The 24,609-nt window shown below is 38.0% G+C and overlaps 1 protein-coding gene across 1 annotated transcript; it reads right to left on the minus strand.

Annotated features, from left to right (window-relative positions):
- Nucleotides 1–14,230: 14,230 nt before the first annotated feature.
- On the minus strand, nt 14,231–23,472 carry LOC134795986 (serine protease persephone-like). The gene is made up of 11 exons (XM_063767883.1): nt 23,301–23,472; nt 22,933–23,011; nt 21,939–22,033; nt 21,394–21,435; nt 21,276–21,311; nt 20,111–20,202; nt 19,522–19,631; nt 18,239–18,382; nt 16,858–16,973; nt 16,061–16,224; nt 14,231–15,333 (listed from the first exon to the last, which is right to left on the minus strand). The coding sequence occupies exons 1-11, from the start codon at nt 23,362–23,364 to the stop codon at nt 15,169–15,171; spliced, it is 1,107 nt and encodes a 368-aa protein (XP_063623953.1). The 5' UTR covers nt 23,365–23,472; the 3' UTR covers nt 14,231–15,168.
- Nucleotides 23,473–24,609: the final 1,137 nt, after the last annotated feature.

Raw genomic sequence — 24,609 nt, forward strand, 5'->3', positions numbered from 1 at the left:
GCGAAAAAAAATCGTGCTTTTTGTTGACAACTGTACTGCCCATACGGACTTACCAACACTTACAAATGTAAAATTTATATTTTTGCCTGCCAATACCACCAGTAAACTTCAGCCGTTAGATCAAGGTATCATTCATTCATTTAAACGGTTTTATCACCGAGAAGTCGTTACGTATACGCTCACCTGTTTAGAAGAAAACATTAGCCCTGATATTAACGTACTTTTGGCGATGAAATTTGCTAGGAAAGCATGTACCAGTGAGTGATATAACTGTTATAAACTGCTTTAAGAAAGCTGGGTTCAAACCAGATTAACAAGACTCTCTGCCAGAAGCAAATGAGGCTGAAGTTAGACCTAGCTATGACGAATGGGCCAAGCTCGTGCCCAAGACACTATCGGTAATGTGTTAATGCCAACTTTTGAAGACTTCGTAAAGATTGACGATGATGTGACTACCACCGGAGAATACACCGATGACGATATTGTTCAAAATTGTGTTAACACGTGTACTGATGGAAATGACAGTGAAGATGAAGCTGACCAATCACACATTTTGAACATGTAGATCCAAGCATTTTTGACAAAATTTACGAATTGGAAAAACATACACAAAACGTAAAAACAGAAACGCAAATGAAGTTAACGGATTTTTTCAAGTAAATTTTGATGTCAGTTTTTTTGTATCCAACTATTATTTTAATAAATATGTAATACCTATACATACATCAAGTTTGTTTATTAACACATATATTAGCTGTATTTTTATTAACCTCTGTAAGTGAGACAGGCCTCTCCTGTCACTGTATAAGCTAGAAACTCGGGTTAGTGAGAAACCTCTATATAAGAAAAAGAGATGGTCCCTTGAGCTCTCTCTTACTCAGGTTTGACTGTAATATAGGAATTCTGAATTTCTCGAGTCATATAGGACCTATATGACTCGAGAAAATGACAGACGCCCTACCTGGTACTCCTTGTATGGTCTATAATAGTCTCAAAGGCCATTGATGATGATGATGTCAAACGTAATTTTTAGTTCCGAACAGGTAAGTTCTGTTTCTGTACGTTTCATAAACGATTTCATTTGTAACGTCAACGTCACATCGGCAAAGGTCCCTACACAAAACACTCATGAATCTCAGGATACAGCCCTTTGTTTATATATAATAGACGGTTTTGTATCGTCTACAATGAACAGTCATCGGTTGAAATACCTACGACAAGTTACAAATAAACAGTGCCTGAGTAACTCGAACCTAGCCGCCGCCATGCAATCGTAATTATGCTCTCATTTTAAAACGACATTCTGAAATATGTAACATGAAATTGATGATGATGAACAGACATAGAAGTTTTTGTGGCAAAAACGAGTGTTTGAGAAAATGACAAATCTGTTATATATGTCATAGATTAATATTTAAATAATATTTAAAATAGGTATGCAACTTCTACTTGCTGTAGGTAAGTTACCGAGAAATTTCAATAGCTAATGCAAATCAATTACAAAGCGATACATAATTTCTTTATTAGGTACCTACATATATTTAGTAGTTATAAATTAAAACATAAACTGTAGTATACAGTGCCGTAAGAATAAAAAACTACCAATATATCAAAAGAGAAGATGATATCGAACGTGTTGTGTGTTTCGCGGTAGCTATCTAGAATGTAATAACAGTAACATACATGTCGATATTTCATTTTGTCAATCACTTTATTTTGCCATAAAAACTTCTATGTCTGATGATGAAAGAAATGAAAGCAAAAACAAAACTTCTACTCGCTCTATTTACTTTGATTTTCGGCGGATTGTTGGCGGCGAGTTTGTGTGACTCATTAGATTCGTAATGATGTCTAGAAAAATGTATTCGAAGCGTGTATTAGCACACAAAAAATATCAAAAGTTATAAACAAAAAAAGGAGGAAAAAAGTAGATATTTTTTATTTCCCTAATATCTCAAAAAGTATGAATATTTAAGAAACCAAAATTAATATTATAAAAGAGGAGGATATTTCCAATCAAACATTCCATACTTGCAGAACTGTATCTCCATTATTTATACATCTTATTCAACGCTGAACACAGCCCTCCGCGCCTCATTTACGAGAAAGGCGCGCGGCGTGAAAAGCTCTTACGTAACATTAAATATAATTTGAAAGATATTAAACATTGATTGAAAAAAAAAATGGTGTATTTAAAACATGTTAACAAATGTACTACTTGTATAAATGTATCTTAAAGTTATTTTTTCAATAAGTTATGCAATTGTTAATCAACAAAATTTTCTCGAACATCCTTCTTTATTGAAAACGAAAAAAAAAATTATAAATAACTATTGTAAAACTTTGTCGCTTTCTAGAGCCCTTCTCATATACATGCTTAATAAGATCACGTTATAAAAGTTTTCATAAAGTTAATACTTTGCTTAAAATAAGTTTTAGAATAACATAGAAATTTGATGAAAAACGAAAAATCAAGGTAAAATTGTAAAATATAAAACAATATTATAACCAAAACTATTAATTTTTTCATAACTTTTATAACGTGATCTTATTAAGCATGTATTTGAGAAGGGCTCTAGAAAGCGAGGAAATTTTACAATAGTTATTAATACATATTTTTTCGTTTCCAATAAAGAAGGAATTTCGAGAAAATTTTGTTCATTAACTTGTTGAAAAAATAACTTTAAGATAAATTTCTACAAGTATTACATTTGTTGACATGTTTTAAATACACCATATCTTTTTAAATTTTCTATGAATATTTAATACCTTTAAAATTATATTTAATGTTATGTAATCCCTTTTTCACGCGGCGCGCGTTTCCCGAAAATGAGGCGCGGAGGGCTGTGTTCAGCGTTGAAAAAAAAAAGTATAAATAATGGAGATACATTTCTGGAATTAAGTAATGTTTGATTGGAAATATCCTCCTCTTTTATTATATTAATTTTGGTTTCTTAAATTTTAATACTTTTTGAGATATTTGGGAAATAAGAAAAATCTACTTTTTTCTCCCTTTTTTTGTTAATTACTTTTGTCATTTTTTGTGTGCTAATACACGCTTCGAATACATTTTTCTAGACGATCATTCATATCATTACGAATCTAATGAGGTATCACACGTATTTTTAGGAGTAATATCTTTATTTTTCACCGTTTTCCGTTTCTCGAACAGACTAATAATTAAATTCATACCTCAATCCAGTGTAAGTATCTTTTTTCATATAAATACCATGATTAACCAGTCTTTTTACAACAGGATAAGTAGGGTCAATATACATCTAGTATGGCGACGTGCGCGTGGGTACTTACGATGGGGCACTTACTGTACACTTCGCTGGCGCAATATTACAGGGTTCTATGTTTCACTTTTATTGAACTGAAATTTGAACGTTGTCATAGTGACATTAAGTCGAATTTCAACTATCTTGAAAATGTAACATAGAGCCCTGACATATTGGACCAGCGACTTCACAAGTGGGTCAAATAGTTTTTGGGGCCATTCATTATTTAATTATTTATTATGAACTTCACGGATGAAAATTATCACAATCCAAGTTACTTCAAGTCGTTATAGAACAATACTTAACCTGTTTTCAAAAAATCGGCAATTGCGTGTCCCATTACGCAAAAAAATGACGTTTATTGTATGGGAGCCCCACTTTAATATTTATTATAATATTCTGTTTTTAGTATTGTTTGTTATAGAGGGAACAGAAATACATCATCTGTGAAAATTTCATACACCTAGAGATAAATGACCCCCCCCCCCCCCGCCCCTGCAAACAAATTTATATGCGGGGGGGGGGGGTCAGTTAACTTTGCTGTACATATTTAAGAGCCTCTAACAATATTACTTGTTCTGTGAAATAATGCGTGTTAATTTTGCCAAATTTTGCTAAGTTGTGTCGGGATTTTTTGTTCAAATTTTAATTACTAATAACTTAATAAGGTATATGCAGGTAAGAATAATGTATATTAAGTAAATTAATTATAATGCCGTGTAAAAACACTTCATGTAGATATTGGTGATTTTTTATTTTTAACTCCATGTAAAATACCCCGGTTGCCACCACTGCCACCGACGCTTCCGAAGGGGACGCCATCGCCAGTGTTCATATTTAATCTATTATTATTATATTCGTGAGCGTGACATACCGAAAGAATACGGTAATACTAATGCTTAAAATTAAATAAGTAGGTACGTATCTATAAACTTACCTAATCCGTCATGGGGATCCTCGTCCATTGTGATTCTTCACCGCGAAGTCCTATTCAGCCTTTTAGGGCCGGTACCGGTGAAAATATCTGTAATAATTCAGTTTCTATCAAAAATCCTATTGCTTATGCTTACTGTCTGCTCCCGGCTAATTGTGCGACGGATCCTGATAGAAATTAATTGAGATTATTTCAATGATTACCTATTTAGGCAGTCTTCTTAAGGGCTTACAGCGCAATTGAAGTTGTAGGACTGCAAGATACGCACACTAATGTGAGAGAACCATGACTCTTGAGGCAACAAGCGATCGCGATTGCAATGAACAAAACTTGTTTAGTTGCTGTGTTTAGCTTTTTCCTTACCTAAACAAAGTTTTTATAATACATAGTAAACAAAATTATGAAAACTTACATGAAAAGGAACGATTTTAACAATTTTTATTCAAGTCACAGGAAACGTCGGCACACTGAACGCAGTCTATACGAAACATTGGACTGAAAATAGAAACAACTTGTTCCTGTTTTTTTTTTATTAAAATAGGCTTGTGATTGGTTTAAAGTTATCCAAAGAGCTTTAAGGGATTGTGATTGGCTAATAGACTCTATGGCCGGTATTCCCCGGGCCCCGATCGTTGTGGACTCAAATGTTGCCAGCTACAAAAAGTTTCGACGTTTCGGATACTTCCAAATCTTCAAATTTTAACCATTTCCAGAATATATCCTCTGGTAAGTACTACAGCCACTTTGTCTGTAGAAAAAGGCGGAAAATATAAAAAATGTAAGCTCGAAGGGTTGATGATCACCCATAGAAAATTTGTATTTCGCGCCTTTCTCTGACAAGTTGGGTATGTTTCGTTCACGGACCTAGAGAGTAAACCGGACAGAGTACATTAGCCAAAAAGTGTGTCCACATGAGAAGTCAAGGTGGGCCGTTGCATCTCTTTCTAATTAGGGTGACCATAAGTCATATGTATGTGGGATATTAGGATAACATTGAATATATAGTTTGGCCAGGATCTTTTCTTATTCGTGCATAGTTATAGAGAATCATACTGTATTTTCGCTGTACTAGTATTATGGCCTGAAAAGGGATGGATATAGTTTTTTTTCTCTTCTGTAAAACGCTTCACACAAACTTAGGCACTTAATTTAGTTGTTCTAAAAGCTGTTGCTAATAGGCGCACTGGACCACGAACATGGTGGATCGTCAGGAATGTGGTCCGCCGTAATGTCTGTCAAGAACACGGGTATGAGTGAGAGAGATAGAGAGACAGATATGGTGACAGAACCAGAGGGTCTACCGCGAACCAAGTTCGACGTGTTGCCTCTCTGTCACACTTACGTACGAATTTACAAGTGCGACAGACAGACAAAATGTCGAAAGTGGTTTGGGGTAGGCCCTCAGGGCAGTGGGGGATTTACAGTATTTGCCGTCCTAGGCCCCAGGCCCTGTAGCAAGCACTAGACGCCCCTTTCTCAGCACCCATCATATAGACCCGGGCCTACTCGGCCTTAGAGCAAATCCGCCACTGCCTCAGGGTCGCGTGGATCCGCTACGCCCGTTTGTTATAGTTTTTAACTAGGACGCTTGTCACTGGAGCATAAATTAAATTAAAAAAATAAATATCATTTATTATCAGGCGACTAAGGCCCATAGATACATACCTTACAAACTAACATACGTACAATAGTAAAAATCTTAGGCCAAGCGCGCACCACGACTTTTTGTCGCGCTATAATTTAATCGCAGAAATGTAACGTATGTGTTTATATGGCAGTGCGCGCATATGCGACAAAAAATCGCAGCGATTTTAAAATTGTGATTTGTCACATTTTTCCGCGACTGCTCGCGACGCGATTGTCGCAAAGTGAATTGCAGCATACGGAGTTGTATGGCCCTGCGCGCACTGCGATAATAAAATCGCACCCCGGACCTCAGTCGGCACTTCGGTCTCCAAGCCTCAACATGTCGGAACCTGCTTCTCCGATGGAGTCTCAAAATGAGACGCTAGATGTTGACCATTTAATTATGAAAATAGAAGGAGATCACCTTTGTGGTATAAGGCCCCATTCGGACGAGAGCTTTTTCAACGCGTGTTAAAAAATCGCTTGAATCTGTCTGCACTCTAAATTCGATTAACGACCAAGGCTTAAAGTCGAAAATCCAACAACGCTTGATAACAAGCGCCACCGCCGTCGTGTGAATAAATACACATGTATCCATTTGTGTCATTCAAACGCTTTTTTAACGCGCGTTGTAAAAGCGCCCGTGGGAATGGGGGCTAATACTCAAAGTTATACGGTGATCGCATATTAAAGTCACGTTTCATGACAAACGACTGGTACGAAATCCATGTTGAGAATGAACAAATCGTCGACTTTTTCATCGCAGTGCGCGCAGTGAATTTTCTGCGATATATTACAGCGCGATTCTAAAATCGTGTCGCAAAAATTAAAATCGTGGTGCGCGCTTGGCCTTACAAGCTAAAAATTCTTTCGGCGTCACCGAAAACCATAAACACCGAAGTTCGCAAATTGCGAGCATCTTTCGCTGTCACTGTAATTACTCCTTTATAGGAGTAAAAGAGAAAGATGCCCGTAATTTGCGAACTTCGGTGTTCACGGTGATAGGCCATCTGTGCGAAAAGAGAAGAGTCGTGAAATGTAAAGAAACTAGTGATGTGCCGTTCCCAGTAAATTTTCCAAAGAGGGTAAGCCCTCATTCGCACGAGCGCTTTTTCAACGCGCGTTAAAAAAGCGCGTTAGAATGAAACAAATGGAAACATGTGTATTTGTTCACACGATGGTGGTGGCGCTTTTTATCAAGCCTTGTTTTTTTTCTTCGACTTTAAGCGTTGGTCGTTAAATCGAATTTAGCGTGTGAACGGATTCAACCCCTTTCGTAAAGCCCCCTCCAGACTATGCGCGTGAATCGCGGGCGAAGCCGCGAACGCGAGTGTGGAGTCGATTTTCGCAGACGCGGATAGTCTGGAGGGGGTTTACGCGCGTTGAAAAAGCGCTCGTGCTTATGAGGGCTAAATTCCCAGTAACGTTTCTGGTATCGTCCCAAAAGTCAGTAAATTACGATAAACTTCTATTTTTATTTTATTATCTATGTGTTTTTTTATTATTATAACAATTTGTAAATGTGTCTGTAATGTTTAAGGACTTTGGATTTCAATTTTTGCAATTATTTATTCTGTATTGGCTCTCATTTCACCAATTTAAACATGCCGAAATAAATACATACCTATTTATGAAAACTTACGTTTAAGTACGTAATAAGAATTGTGTAAAACCATAAAGGAAGTGGTAAAACTGGTTCTCATCGTCCCGACATCATGGTCACCCTAATGAGTTTGACAATGTCTAACTTGTATTTTTATCGTAAAATGTAATAATTGTGGCTTCCTTGTGAAACGATATTACACAATTAGAAATTATTTCACTCCCACAACCTTTAACGCAACATTTCTTCACCATTTTTAAGAAATTTTGCATTCACGTGTTTTGTAAATATGTCATCAGGTTAGGGATACCAAATAATATTCAAGCTTACTACTACAATGTCTACCATATCAAAATTAGTGTTTTTTATTGTTGTGCACATGCTTGGTTAAATCAGTTAATAATATTGACATCATAATTATTTACAAATTTCCTAAAAGATATCAGAACCGTACTCTGAATATAGCACTTAAATAATATAAGAAGGTATTTAATTTTAGTAGTATATTGATATAGAGTCTGGCTACTGAAATTTTACTTAATTGTTTGGCGGGAAATTCAAAAAATCTTGGGCTGGTCACACTTTGTGTAGTAGGAATTATAGTTTTGATACTAGAAAATATTTTTGATTTTCTATGCACACGCAAGGTACCTAAGGATATGAGTTAAATAGTTGAGTTGAGTGTGCGTTGAGGCGCACTCAAAGTCAGCTCACATAATTTCTAACACTATGTAAAGTACAGTCAACGATAAACACATATGTTAACACTTTCTCACCATATACCATTGTAACAAGGCGGAAAATGAAATGTAGTATAAATAAGACCTAGCTCGATAATACCGCAATATTAATCCATCACCACAAAAAATACATAAGTCATATGCCAAATGTGCTAAATGCTAAGTATCAAAATATTTATAGAGCACCAACCTCCTAATTTGTTTACATTTGTTAAGGAGTTGTAAACATTGCAGTTTTTCGTTATACAGGGTGTGGCCTGTAATAAGAGCAAAAAATTAAAGTACATACCATTTAACTAACCAGGAATTAAGTCCAAATAGTTTCAATTAATTAAAATGAAAAAATATTTTTTTATTATTTTCTAACAAAATTAATCGACCCAGCAATGTACTGCAGACATTATGTGTCCAGTCGGATTACTTGACATTGACATTTACGATCGTTATCAATATTATTGAAAAACCTATTAAATACATCAACATTACTTTTTAAACATATGCAATTCTAATTAAATAGTCACATCTTTCAACATTACTTAACAGTTTTCTTATCAAATAGACCTGATGGGCAAAAGGACGAAATGAGTAAAATGCTATAAAGTAACTTAAGCTATTTATTAAGCAGTTCCAACTAAAATTGTGCACTTTAATAAAAGCACTGATAATAATTATGCCAATCTTACTGCATAACCACCTCACGATTCACAAGAAAACTTGCACTTTTATAATTTTGTAAGAATGTTTCCTTTTCACGACAACGACTACGAACGACAGTACAACCTGTTCTCCGTTTGACTCCGGTCCGACACGACATCGACATGTGCAATACTAGGTGTAGGGCCTTCTCAAAAGTCTCAAAACTAACGAAGAATTTCACAGCTAATTCATCTGGCTGTACACGGCGTACGATCACAATCAGAATCACATTTGGTGCACCCACATTCGTAGCTCTGAGTTGACAATAACGCTCGGTTAACATTTACTCTTGTTTCGTTAATACTATGTTACATAATTTCACATGCATAATTGATTAGTTCATAATTAATTGTATTATTTCTATTTTGCTTTATTTTGATTTAGCAACTTGACGTACAATGTCATGTATGTAGTAATAGAGTAAACAATCCCTGAAAAATTTGCAATGCGTGGTTTATGTCTTGTGACTGTGAAGGTTTCATACAATAATTATGAACTTTTTGAAAGGTGACGCACTCCGGTAGAAAACAGTGTTCTAAACAATCTGTTATTTACATATATGCTGTCTTTATTATTTTGATGCAGTCTTTGCAAAAGTACTAAATATGTACAGGGTGCTTAGCCAAGATGCCAATCGTTTGCGCCGTAGTGAACGATACGTTAATCTCTCTCTCTCTCTCTCTGTCGCACTAATATCGACGCGTGATAGAGAGAGATAACCGTTTCGTTCGCGACGGCGCAAACTATTGGCATCTTAGCTCAGCCCTCTGTTCTCTTCAGTTATAAAGTACCTTCAATAACACTAAAGAACGCTGTTTTAACGCTTCAGAGCCATGTACAGTACAGATGAGGAAGTTGCGGAAAGTGAAAGTTTCTAAGAAGTTTTTGGAATGGAAAGTTTTATTTCTCATGCAAGGATCACTTTGACCACGTCGTAGCTACGTCTATCTCTCTCTCTCTCTTCCTAGCTATTTATCCCACATGGTGGTGGGGTCAGCTTTCCTGCTTAACCTTATCCACTTCGCCCTGCCCACGACAACGTGCTCGGATAACTTGCAGTCACTCAATTCCTTTAGCACTACACCCTTCCATCTTGTTCTGGGTCTGCCCTAGATGTTAGACCTGGGATGGAAAGTTGTAGTTCCAAATTTCTTACGTAGTCAGAAAGCCTTCTTTTTACGTGACCATACCATCGCAGCCTGCTCTCCTGCATTTTATCGGCAATGTCGCGCACGCCCAGGCTTCCTCGTACGTACTCGTTACGGATTCTATCAAGCCTGGTAACGCCGCACATCCACCTCAGCATCTTCATCTCGGCGACTTAGATGGTATGCACGTGTCTTTGAGTCGTTGCCGACGTCTCGCTGCCATACATAAAAACCGGCCTTATTATACTTTTGTATACCACTTGAGTTTGACCCCCATTTTCCTGTTACACGTAACACCAGTCACTTCTCGCCATTTTAGCCAAGCAGCGGCTATTCGGTGTTGAATGTCGCATTCCACATTCCCAGAATGGTGCATCATACTACCCAGATACTTGTACTGATCACACATAATGACTTAGTTGCCCATCGATGGAAATTGGGCTTAGCTACGTCTAACGCTTCATGTAAATAATTGCATGAAGCGATAGACGTAGCATCATCAAGAAAAAATAAATAAACAAAAACGTACTGCGTTTATTAATCTTAAACAACTACATAACACAAGTACTTACATAAACACAACTAACAAATAAGAATAACACTTTTCAGTTTCCGTTCATAATCTTGCCCGATAGATTGCTTTTTTGTAATAAGATATCCTTATTTTATCAAATGACTTTATTATGTATGAGGTACTTTTTCTCCTTAAACGACTTCTGGGTCAGATCAATAGAATACACATAGTTCTGATTTTTTTATACTGGTGGTAGTGGTGGTTGTCGAAAATTGCGGAGTATTCTCTGGTATACCGCCAACAATTGACTCGAATATCACCGCCCTCACGCTGGCTGACAGGCTGCACCGCCGTCCCGGGCCCCGGGTACAGGCTCGTTGTCCCTCAAACGTGGCACTACGTTCAACGTTGACGATGACACTGTCAGTCTGCCTCCGATCGGGAAATCGTTTGCGGTGCAACAGCTTGCTTTGAACTTCTTCTAGCTCCACCGTTCAATCATGTAATTCAGTCATCTTGTTTAGATTGAATTACATAAATAATTGTTATGCATTCGCTTGACAGTTGTCAGTATTGACAAAGTTCAAAGCATTTTTCAAATAGGTAGGTAATGAAGTTAAGTGTTTTATGGAGGTTTTTATTCAATTCAATTCAATTCAATTATTTATTTCAAATCCAGAGATCCATAATATTGTTAGTAGGTACAACAAATCTTAAAATTAATTAAGGTTAGTTACATTAATTACAAAATATTAATAATAAACCTATCTACATACTAAAAAATAAATATAACTAGGCAACCTAAATGCACCACTTCTCAGCATCTGTGGCTGCCACATGCAGTCCATTCCAGTGCATGAGCAGTGGTGCATCCATCTTACCTGCCAACGTTTTCAGGATGCTATTGGTACTGCCACACAGTCTCTGCATAAGTGACGCCGATCTGTTGCGTATAATTGCATAAAAGTCATCTGTGTGCGCCTCCGCGAACATTCCGGACGCACTACAGTGACGTGGCAGCCCCATTAGCATCCTGAAAACGTTGTTATATTGTATTCGTAGAGCATTGTACGCTCGCTGAGTATAGCCGGCCCACAGGCCGCAGGTGTAAAAAGATTGGCAAAAAGCTTTGAAAAGCGTCCTTTTCACGTCTTTGTTACACCTGGCAAACCTGCGCGCCAGCATATTTCCGCGAACGGCCAACGCTCTACGCTCCCTCTCTATGTCGAGGTCATCTTTTAGGTCCTCGGTGACCCAGTGACCAAGGTATTTGAACTTTTTAGTGACCCTGAGTGGTTCCCCGCCCAAGGTCACAGGAGGTACTGTTTTATAGAATTTTCTTCCTGCTTTGAAAACAAGTACCTCACTCTTTTTCCCATTGTACCTTAGCCCATGTCTCACCGAGTACCTCTCACAGATATCCAGCAACTCTTGAAGTGCACTCATGGATGGGCTCAACAACACCATATCATCAGCATAACTGATGTTATTTATGGATTTGCCATCCACGGAGCATCCGACATAGGCATTGTTGAGCTCATCCATAAGCTGGTTCACATATAGGTTAAACAACCTAGGGGAGGACAGCCCGCCCTGCCTTACTCCACATTCTAGACGGTATTCACCCGAGTGAACGCCCGCCCACCTGACCGAGTTGATCTGGTTCCCGTACCAAAACTTTAGGATCTCAATCAAATCCTCGGGGACACTGGTCTCATTTGTCAGCTTTTGCCAAAGTATATCATACGAAACCAGATCGAAGGCCTTCGATAAGTCTAAGAAGCAGGCGTTCACCGGTGTATCCCTGCTAGCATAGTACTGGACAGTGCTTTTCAGACACATAATAGCCGACTCTGTGGAAAATAAATTATACGAGAATAAATTATTACGAGAATAAATTATTTTAAAAACTTTTTCCATCACATAGCAAAAAAAGTATTTTCGAGTTTGTCAACAAAACATAACGTGTCATTGCATATTGAATGAGTTCTGATTTCCTAATAATAAGAGCTACTTTTCTCTGTATTAATTTTTAAAATAAATTGTACTAAAAGGCGCGCGTACCAAGACGTCCCGGTACCATGACATCTTACGACAGATAAGCGACCGTAACGCGATGTGAAAATCCATTGCTTGCTAAACTTGACTTTAAATTAAAATTTCTCCTAAATTAAGAATTCTGAACCATCGGGACCACTTGGTGGTAACTTTGGGTACTCCAAGGAATCTCCAGTTTGATTTTTTGCTCTTATTACGGGCCACACCCTGTATAACGCTACACACGTCGACTTCGCACATTGTCGTAATTATTTACGAGCTTAAATAATAGTTTGCGAACCTCACTCAGTATAGACATTATTAATATTGTAGAAAGGTATAGAACGCAATAGAGAGTACTCTCTCCAGGCGGGTGTTATGCCTGGGGACCGAAGTCCACTGAGAGTTGGTCGGAAGTTATATATATAGTAACTGACATTATAAACTCCGTAAGCGCGATGTAGGTCTCACATACTAATTGCCTTCTAGACGTAGTAGCTTCTTAGTTGTTTTTGTACGTTCTAGCTCCCTAACGCCATCTGTTAGATTATTGTGGCACGACGTTGGCAGTGACAGCTAGAGGAGACGCCACAATATTATTTAAAATATATCCCTTATAAACCGAAAATAATTTGAAAATTTTGAATGAATGACATAAATAGGGGATATTACTGCAATGTTCTGCCGCCAGAGTGCAGCACTACCGACTCAGTAAATTCATAGACTAACTTATACATACTGTGCCTTAAACTGTTTTTTGACAAGTTTTCACAGACAATAAAATACGACATTGATGCTTCAAGGCGGTTTGTTAACAAGGGCCTACCGGTAAACGCGAAAATCGACATTTAGTTATGCACTCTTTATCGCTCGAATACGCAAGAGTGATAGAGAGATTAGATAACGAAATTTCAGTTTTCTTGTTTCGCGGTAGGCCATGTGATTGACGTGTGTCAATGTGGTTTGTTTACTGTATGTGCCACAAAGGTGCCACCTACACAGAGCTTTGCCTAATATTCCCTATTGACAACTAACTTTTAGCTTTTTTTTAAATCATAGACAATTGGTGATACAACAACGGAATATCTGTCAACAATTTTTGGCTAGCCAGACTCTAAATACTACCACAATGGTATATTTTTAACATTGGCAACATGTGCGAGTGAGACACCGCGGCCCACCTTTGCTATCTCAAGTGGACCGTTTTCTCTGTACTGGTACGAACGTCTTTATAGCTCTGTGATAAGGTTCAATTTAGTATGGCAAAAAAAGTGACAGTTCACTCCTTCTTATAACTCCATGGTGTGGAGGGGACTTAATACAGCCTGGCAAGAGTAGAAATTAAAAAGTGGCAACACTGTAGTGTCGTCCCGTTCTCTTATAGAAATTAATTTGAAAGGGACGACACTACAGTGTTGCCACTTTTTTATTTCTACTCCTTTTTTGCCAGACTGTACACATGAGCACATCATGACCATAAGAGGTTCTGGGCTATAACCGCGAAAATCGAAGTTCGCAAATTGCGGGCATTTTTCTCTGTCACTCTAATTACGCCTTCATTAGAGTAAAAGAGAAAGATCCCCGCAATTTTCGAATTTCGGTTTTCGCGGTAGCCCCTCTGGTACATGATAGTGAAATAAACATTATACAATTTTTGACTGTCTTTATTAGGTGTTAATTTAAGCGGCTATTGTTATTATAACCTTAATCCGTGATATAATATACATACCTACATATTCGTTTATGGACCTACTCGACTTGATCCATCTGTCTTCAATCGCGCGAGTCAAAGGCAAGACGTCCTAGACGTTCTGTGCGAGACGCACCTAAATAAATATCATAGTATGTAAATACGCCTCATGCGTGTGGTGTGGCAATATTAATTTTACGTATCACTGTCATACAGCTAACGTCTTCAAATGTGAATTTTACTACGAATGTTGCCCATTTCAGGATATTAACCATTACAATCGGTGGCAAACTTTAACAAAACATTTAAGGGTTACTAAAATAACTAGGTATTTAAATCACAAAAGCTAGGTAGTAGATAACTTAGATAAGGGCATGTAATTTCGGCAGACCTTAAAAAGTACTATGAATAATTATCAACACTAGCGACCCGCGCCGGCTTCGCACGGGTTACACGACACCTTAACAAATTATACACCACCTTCCTCAAGAATCACTCTATTGATAGGTGAAAACCGCATGAACATCCGTTCAGAAGTTTTCGAGTTTATCGCGAAAATACATACATACATACAAACAGACAGACGCGGCGGCGGACTTTATTTTATAAGGTGTACCTAGTGAAGATACGAGTATTACTTTAATATGCATGATCAGATCTTATTAAATTACATTTAAAACTTATAATTAAACACAAGGTTAGAACGTACTAAATTAAATACATTATAAAACCAACTAGTAGGGCAGGGCCCAAGCTGCAAGTGGTCAGGGCTGAAGAGAGGAACCGCCGGACTACCCCCGCTCTGATTTTCTGTCTCGCTCGGGAATGTGGGGCAATTTTGACTAGCGAAAAAAGAGTACTATCCGGGTTCCATGTAAATCGTGGTATCTGGGTGATTATTATCTTGGCCACGCGACGCTCTCGATCCAGTCGAGGTAGTGGCTGAGGCGCGTGTAGACGCCGGGCACGGCGGAGCCGCAGCCGCGACCGAAGGACGTGACGCCCACCAGGCGAGTCTGCCCGTCCGGCTCCGTCAGGCTCTGGAGGGGGCCGCCGGAGTCTCCCTGTTCAGAAATACCAGTGGTTAGTTTCTAAGTCACGAGCTTTAATTTGGGACCCATTTCCATTAAATGTTATTAGAACATTCGTAATGCAATAAGGTTGAAACTTCAGTTCGATGGTGTTGAAATGTCAAATTAAGATATTTAAAAATCATAACGTATCGACCCTTGAAATGATAACATCTTTGCAAAAAGTTATCCACTCCGGTTTTATAATCTGTTTAAAGTGACATTTTCAAAAATATGATTTCACAAATTGACGTAATTGAGTAGTTGCCCCTAGAAACGTAAACGTAAGTAAACGTCGATGGTAAACATTATGTCAATGAATTATGACACTGCGTTAAAATATTAGCTCTAAATAGCGTCAGTTTGCTACACGATATTCAACCTTAGGTGGGTCCCAAATCAAAGCTCGTGACTGTACCTGTCTGTACTCTGTCAAGCCATTTCCGTCAGTAGGAAAAAGCGCCAAATTTAAAAAAATGTAGGAGCGAAAGGTTATCGTCCCATAGAAAATTTGAATTTTGCGCCTGTTTCTAGGTACTGACAAAGTTGTTTGACCGGCTATATTTGTATATATGTCACAGTAAAATTGTAAACACTCGTCAGTTTATAATCTCGCTAGTTAAATTATAAACTGACGGCAGTTAGATTATAAACTAACCTAACCTACGTTACATTATTAACTAACTTACAGGTGCACAACCTTACGATGTCACAAACATACCTGACATGTGTCCCGCAGGCCGTCGGGGTCGCCAGCGCAGACCTGCGTGTCCGAGATGCCGTTAGGCAACTTGCGCCATTTGGTAGAAGTGTAGGACTCGCTGCATTTAGTTCGCGAGACTATGGTCACGTTCGCCTTTAGCAGCGTATTACTGCGAGCGTCCTCTGCAAAATAAGTTTTTGGCAATAATTACATTTTTGGTACAAGCTTTTATCGCTGACTGTACTTTTCTTTCCACGGGCAACTAATACTCATCGAGACTATTCTTACAACCCCAAGCACAATTAGTTTGCGTTTTCATCCGATTTACATATGTATGCAAATTTTCAGCTCAATCAGAAATCGTGAAGTGGGTCAAATTTGGTTTCAAAGATTTGACACATACTAACAGGGTAAGTTAAATATAGTCTGTCAAGCCGGATATGTCAGTAGCAATGTAAAGCAACCTAAAATATGGTATCCCTATGAAACGAAACAAAGCAGCAATGTACATCGAACAACGATGAAATGTAAACAAAAGAGTTCCACAGATAAAACATAAATGACACGAGATTTTCGAAACGTAGTGTTGCTAGCCCGCGATTTTTAAAATTTGCCGCGTTTTTCTACTGACAAGATTTGCTTGACCTAGTATAAAAGCTTGTAAAGAGGAGTTAGAATTAAGGTTCCGTCACACAGGCGCGTTTTCCGGGCGGGGCGTGAGCGTTTTATACGTAAAAGCGGCGCGCCCCATTCACGAGCCGCCCGCAAAACGCGCCTGTGTGAGGAGCCTTTAGGTAACAACATTTGTTACTAACTTGTAGTGCTGGTAGTGCCCCAGCCAGTGATGGTGAGAGCGGTGGTAGGATCTGTGTCTTTTGTGTAGAGACACGCCGCGTTGAGCGTGGTATCGAACTGCACCGCTTTCTCTAGCCTGGAAAAAAATATGATCATTTTGGACCTATTGATAGATACACGTACAGGCCCAAATTGGTCAGTATAATACCCCTACGGTATAGAAAACCTTCTAAGGCCAACCCACGAAAATTTGGCAGTTGAATTTGAAATTAATAGAGTAGAATTGGCCGAATAGGTATGTCGTTTGGAAATCGAACGAAATAAAAAAATGCAAATCTATTTCAATTGAAAATTATTTAAATTAACTTGAAGTAATTTGTATTACGGACCAGCCCTGAGCCTTAGGGCGGTACTTGCACAATCCCACTAACCTGGGGTTAACCGGTCAAACTTGGAGTTATCATGGTTACCAGTACAATGTGACACTGGGTTAACGGTTTAACCGGTTAACCCCGGGTTAGTGGGATGGTGCAAGCCGTACTTAGGAGAATAGAAAAAGTCAGTCACGATCCCCCGCTCCAAGGGTTCCAAGACGCCCATGCTGTTATCTCTGTCTGTATCTTTATGTATTTAAAAAAGAGTAAACAAAATCTACCCTCAAATGGCTTCTTAAGCCAGTTGAGGGTAGATGAAAGCATTGCATGATCAAATAATGTAGGTTAAAGTCAGGACGTTCAGTGACAGATCCAGGTGGTTTTGTTATTTGGTTGGTTAACCAATAAATGTTATAACTACCCGAAAATGTACAAATTATTTGTTTACTTTTATTTAAGTACCTAATGATACATACTATAAAGAGTGGAGTCTCCAAAACAGTGCCAGAGCCTGATCCAGTGATCTCGCTTGCGTGATTTTGTAATCTATTCCGCAGAAAAACATTATTGGCTGCACTATTTAGTATCTTTAATTTTTTCAAGGAAAATACGTCATGTTTTTGCCGAGCATGAAAGCATTTTAATTTTTAGGGTCCGTACCCAAAGGGTAAAACGGGAACCTATTACTACTAAGACTCCGCTGTCCGTCCGTCCGTCTGTCACCAGGCTGTATCTCGTGATCTGTGATAGCTAGACAGCTGAAATTTTCACAGATGATGTATTTCTGTTGTCGCTATAACAACAAATACTAAAAACAGAATAAAATAAAGATTTAAGTGGGGCTCCCATACAACAAACGTGATTTATGACCGAAGTTAAGCAACGTCGGGGGGGGTCAGTACTTGGATGGGTGACCGTTTTTATAGATAATGGTACGGAACCCTTCGTGTGCGAGTCCGACTCGCACTTGGCCGGTTTTTTTTATTTTTAAAGAGCATGATGAAGGTCTGAAGGATGAAACACTCACTTCAAAAGCGCCAGATCGTCATACTTGAGGCTGCGTGTGTAGTTGGGATGCTTGTATATCGTCTCGACGCGCACGTCGGTTTCCGAGTTAAACTGCGCATCTCCTAGGTTTATGACTCCCATGCGCACCACGGTCGGCTCTACCCTGAAACCAGATAAATAAATATCATCATATTAGCCAAAAGAAGTTCACTTAAGCCCACTTGCACTATTCCACTAACCCGGGGTTAACCGGTTAAACCAGGAGTTGCCATGTTTAGCCATACAATTTGACACTAGGATAACAGTTTAACCGCTTAACCCCGGGTTAGTGGAATGGTGCAAGTGGGCCTTATAGACTTAGTTTGGGTGGAGAGCAAGAGACCTAAAGTAGAATCCATAATTCCGCGGTCTAGATTGTCAGATAAAATGATGCCAGGAATAGCAAAAAATAGTTACAGTTACATCGATACCCTAGTTCACACTCCACTCGTACTAATTATTGGGAAAATTTTGTTGTACCATAATGCACAAACAAATAGTCTTAGGTAATTACGACCAAATTGTCCGCGTAATTAGTGCGAGTGTGAACTAGGGTATCGATATGCCGATAAAATTATATCGATGAAGTATTATGTTGCACTATCCCTACCCATGTGATTGCTTTATTGTATTTCATAAAGGGGTCTAGGTCTACGAAAGATTTCGATTTTTAAACATCACGGAAAAGTGGCCATGCGATTTTTGATAATGTACTTAAATATTTTCAGAAATAATCGCTCTAAAAGTTATATCTCCGATAGTAAGCAACGAACAATAGGATATTTGACTGTATTTTAAATAAATTATTTTTTTTACCATGCATTAAATAAAGCACCAGAAGATTAATAGAGAAACGTAGACTGAAGTTATTACAAGCTTTTTTTAGACACAATTTATAATTTAAAACCTCTATAAAACTACAAAGAGTGTAATTTGATTGTGAGTATTGTGACGTCACATGCCAGTGTTTCATATAAATTCCATAGTCTTAGCAAAACCGTTTTGACAGTTCGAAAAAAGAAACTCATTTGACTAGTAGTCAAATACCCTAGCTAGCTATACACGTACGGATTTGCCCGCCGGATCTGTCTACAAAGATGTGTCTGACGGGCACATCCCGATCCGTTGGTTTTTAGCACGGACAGGGGACAAATCTGTGTCTATTTCTCGCCACACATTGACGGATGTGCCCGTCAGACACATCTTTCAGGCAGATCCGGCGGGCAAATCCGTACGTGTATGGCTAGCTTATGATAAAGCTACCTGTCGGGCGTGTCGACGCAGTGTGCGGCAGTCAGTACGAAGCGGTTGGAGATGAGAGAGCCGCCACAGTCGAATCGGTAGCCGAATTGACCTTCGAATCCTAAGGCCACCTTTAATAATAGATATGCAATCAATTAGGCAAACAACAACCTGTATCTAAATCTAGTCAAAATTTTACACTTAAATATTTTAAGCCTCTCTCTAGTGCATACAAAGTCGTATATGGCAGTTGTAATATTCAACTCTATTGACAGCTATTAAAGTTCAAATTAAAACAAATACTATGACATACACTTGAAGGATAAATTAACACTGAAGCCTTTGATGTAGTTAAATTACGATAGATACTTTATCATAATCACACGTTTAACCGAAACGCTGAAGATCATTCAAATTGGATTTCGTTATAATAGATAGGAGTAGGAAAACAGTAAATATTTAAACCATATTTGTTTTCCTTTCGACGGTTCCAGCACCCTCAGCCAATTTATGGCATTTCAATGAATTCTAATAGGTATTTCATAACGAGATGCGGGTATCCAGGTTTTTCTAGCCCGCAACACATTAATGCATTGTAAATAATGATTACCATATGCGGGAATTCCCCGAGTGAAGCCTGCTCGCCGCCGATAATGTGCAGGTCCAACGGCGGTTTACTTGACGCGATGATCTTCTGGCATTCTGTAAAAAATAATGTCAACACACCTCAAACACAATAAAAACCTTGTACAAATTACAAATCTTAAACGTAGAGGTAAAACAAAACAAGTCGTCTTATCGCTTAAAATCAATCTCTTCCTAGCGGTCTAGCATAAGTTGCGTTCTCGCGCGCGAGGCGCGAGTCCATACTTGAAGTCGCGCTATCGCGCGCTCGTCGATGTATGGAACTATGGAGTCGCGCGCGAGAACGCAACTCATGCTAGCAGGTCAGATATCATCTACATAATTAAATGTACCTCAAGGGCCTATTTTAGATTTAAGCTAGTTATTAATTTTTTTTATTAATACCACTGTATATATCTTGTTCGTAAATAAATGATTTTTCCCAATATACCTTTAATTAAACTATCGCTTTAGTTAGCTCTGGTTACAGGCGTCAGCCCTTATTACTTAGGGCACTTAGGCAAAATAGAGTTCAAGGAAGAATATCAAATTAGTGAATAACTATTATCTAAACGGAAAGTTTATTGAATCGATAGATTCATATTTAATGGGTTGAGTCGTACCTTAATGTGACCTCACGAAGCTTGATTATGATAAGAGACAATTAATTAAATTACTGGGTACATGTCGAATAAAAATTCCGTCTAATCATCAAATGGAGTCGGTTTAGGCCTGTGCACACCGGCTGCGTGTGCGTGACGTGCACGTGTGCGTGCGGCGTTGTAGTATACAGGTCCTTATGAGAGACGGGACACCGCTTGCGTGACGTGTGCGTGTGCGGCTCCAACATTTTATCGCACGCGCACGTGCACGTCACGCACACGCAAGCCGGTGTGCAGGCCTTTAAGCAATGATAGCTACAGTTAGCAAAAAATCTCAAGTTGCTTTACTTTAAACTGTATCAGGGTTACAGTAGCCACGATGAAATTCAGTTTAGAATCTAATCTTTGGAATTATCTACGTAAATCTGTCAGAAAGCACTGATTTAAATAGTTCTCTCGGATCAGACAGAGCCCTAGAAATTCCCCTCTCAGCTTGTGTCTAAATTTTACTCAGGGTGAGTCAAATGCTTAGCATAGTTTCTTTCTTACCTACATCCGCGATTCTTTTGGTTGGACGCGTGTTACCTACAAATTTAAATAAGAAGTTAATAATTCATGTTTCATCATATTATAACATAAAATTAAATGGTAATTAAATACTGTTTACCATTATTATCGTCAACTCTACGCGTTGATTCTGTCGTCTCACCTGTAACATCAATAAAAACATTCAGATATTAATCCCTACATCACATCATGATATAGTAACTCTGTTTGGTTGTCTATTACCTCTTCACGCTTAAACTGCTAAACCAATTTAGATGAAATTTTGTATGGAGATAGTTGAAACCCCGGGAAGGACATTATAGGATAGTTTTTATCAATCATCATCATTTCCACAATAAAAATATAATTAGCAAGATTAGGTATATTGCTACATAGTACAGTCGAAAGTTTTAATTTAGGACCCATTTTGTACCTTGTCACAATAGTATAAGGTCTCTAGCAACTCTAGGTCTCATATTGCTTGTCACTGTGACAAGGTAGGAAATTACTTTCGACCGTACATGATGTAAACTTGCCAAGTAAATATATATATTTTCCACTGTAAATGTATGGAGATAAAGGACGGCTTAAATTTTGACTATGACTAGAAGTCTTCATATGAGTGTTTTCTGTTTGTTTTTAGTTGATTAAGTAATGAAATCATACCAAATTTCACGTTTGTGCTGGGACAGCACATGACTTCTGTAATTCCTTCGAAGCCACATCTTGCAAATGAGTGGTAGTTCTTGTCTTTTATTTGTCTGAAAAGTAAACAATTAATTAATATAAAGAATAAATGACCGAGCTTTGATTGGAAAACATATAAAAACTAAAAAATGCGCGTTTTCCCAGAGATAAGTCCTAGCTAGATCGATTATTCGGCCTTGAAAACCCCCATATAGCAAATTTCATCGAAATCGTTAGAGCCATTTCCGAGATCCCCAAAATATATACATATTTGTTTGCATAACTTATTTTATTCATTTAATATTTTGCCATATATTTTGTTATATTTGTTGATAAGGCAAAGTATGGCGAAAGTGGTTTAAGGTGTTTTTTATTTAATTTTCTATTGAACATATTTTTTATTATTGTGTTATCATTCATTATTGCTGCTACGGACATATTGGACACATAAAGTTAGCTAGAAAGAAAATCAGAGTTGTAACACATTAGCTTGGGTGCCTATATCTTGCCTTAATCTTGTGGAGCCTAAAGCCCTGTCTCCATATCGCGCGGCAAACTATCGAACATTGGCTCGCGAGGCAGCCGCGCGCAATGGATACTGGGTTGGCTCGCGAGCCAACTCGATCTGATTGTGTTGGCTCGCAAATGTTCGATAGTTTGCCGCGCGATATGGAGACAGGGCTTAATGGAAATGCTGACATTATAATGTTCAAATTTTTTTAGATCTTTCATTCTTTTATAATATGTCAGAAAAAGTTCTAAGCCAATTACTATGTAATTACATATGTACAGTAACAGTTATTCATGAGGAAAAAAATATTTTAATGTGTGTAATTATGTTCTAGAATTATGATCAAGACTTCACAGAACAGAACAGTTTCACCTTGCAAGCACCAAAAACATAACAAACATGTACTGATATGGGTGTTTACGACTACTTTGATAGTGTTATCTTTGTTTGTGTTGACCTGACCTTAAGGCCACTTTACAATTGGTGACGAGAGTGCATATTCCATCCTCTACATCTTCACTAGGAGTACAACTGTCCCCGACTGAAATAAAAAAAACCTTTATTTATTTAAACTTTATTGATACAAAATTGTACAATTGGAGTACTTAATGCCTTGAGGCATAATAACTATATTATTGTCACACTTTCTTTTTTAATATTGTTTAATTTATATTGCAAATTGACTTGTACAAATAATAATAGGCGTAGTCTATGCTGTTATGCTTTTAAATAAATGAGTCACAATATATCATCAAATCAATACCATACCAGTGAGCATGTTAACTCTTCATTACAAACCTTAATAAAAAATAAATTAAACAATGTCTTACCTTCTCCTGCCGTAATAATATGAACTAACAAAATTATAAACAGGAAACAACACTTCGAAAACATCTTGAATGAGATTTCTAAGTGATTCTACTGAGAATCCTTTTAATACGATCACACTTCTTATTCACAGTCAAAACTAAGTATGCACATATCTGCAACAAAACACGGAATAATTTTTAATGTAAATATTAATATATTTCGATTTTCCTCATTCCATGTGACCTATAACATAATGATATCAAAATACGTTGTACTTAAACCGGTTCTATAATACAGACAACAGGCAGGTTAAATGGAATAAAGCCGTATAACAATAGTCAAATCTTAATGGATTGCGACTATCTTTGTATGGTTTTAGATTATATTTAATATTATAATGCGATTAAAATTAAATGTTATCTTCTCTTTGAATTAAACTGTAGCCTTTCCTTTACCTGTTGATTCCAACAAAATTTAAAGTTGAGTGACATTTATGTCATTTATATATTGACACATAGAGAATATATACTGGCAAGGCAAAAGGCAAAATCCATATGACCATAGACTATAATTTTTTTTCGTTACTAGACTACACGAAAATTTGAGACAAAGCTAACTGACCAACATTACGAAACAACTGTCAACTGCGCTTTCCTTCGAGCAACACCGGCTTCCGACACATCGGAAGGGAGGGGCCCAAGCGATATCTCATCGTACAAATCTTTCTGCCATTTTTCGCGGGGGGAAAGGTGCACACAGTCGCACTTCTCACACACTTACATACAAAATCCAATCTGTAATGACGACACAAATACATAGAAAATGACACACGTCAAAGACAAATCTTGCAAACCTCGATCTCTTTTTGTGTACGGACGAGTGACAAGTGTCACAACACGCACACTAACACATTTTCGTTGAAGTATGTTATTGTATTCTGAGAGATGAGAAGTCGGATTTGTCGCTCGACCGATCCGCAATTTGTACTGAGCGAGCAAAATCGATAAATCCAACAATTACATGAGACTAAAATATAATAATTGTGTTTGAATGTAATTAAACGTATGATATGTAAAAAAAAATATTACATGTGAAATGTAACACTTTCTTTTTGTAAATTTGATGTCCCCGACCTCTTTTTATAACAAAAAACCGAGCAAACAGGCATTTTTGTGCAGCAGTGTTCACGCGCGCGTCTGGACTCGGTCTAGTGAAAAATCCAAGTGCAACTAGTTTTATTACCCGCGCTAGATTAGATTGACGCGCTAATCTTGTACCTCGGCAGAGGGGAAATAGTGCGAATGCCGCCTCCCTTCCGTGTTGCTCGAA

This window comes from Cydia splendana, chromosome 13 (genome assembly GCF_910591565.1).
Source record: "Cydia splendana chromosome 13, ilCydSple1.2, whole genome shotgun sequence".
NCBI lineage: Eukaryota > Metazoa > Arthropoda > Insecta > Lepidoptera > Tortricidae > Cydia > Cydia splendana.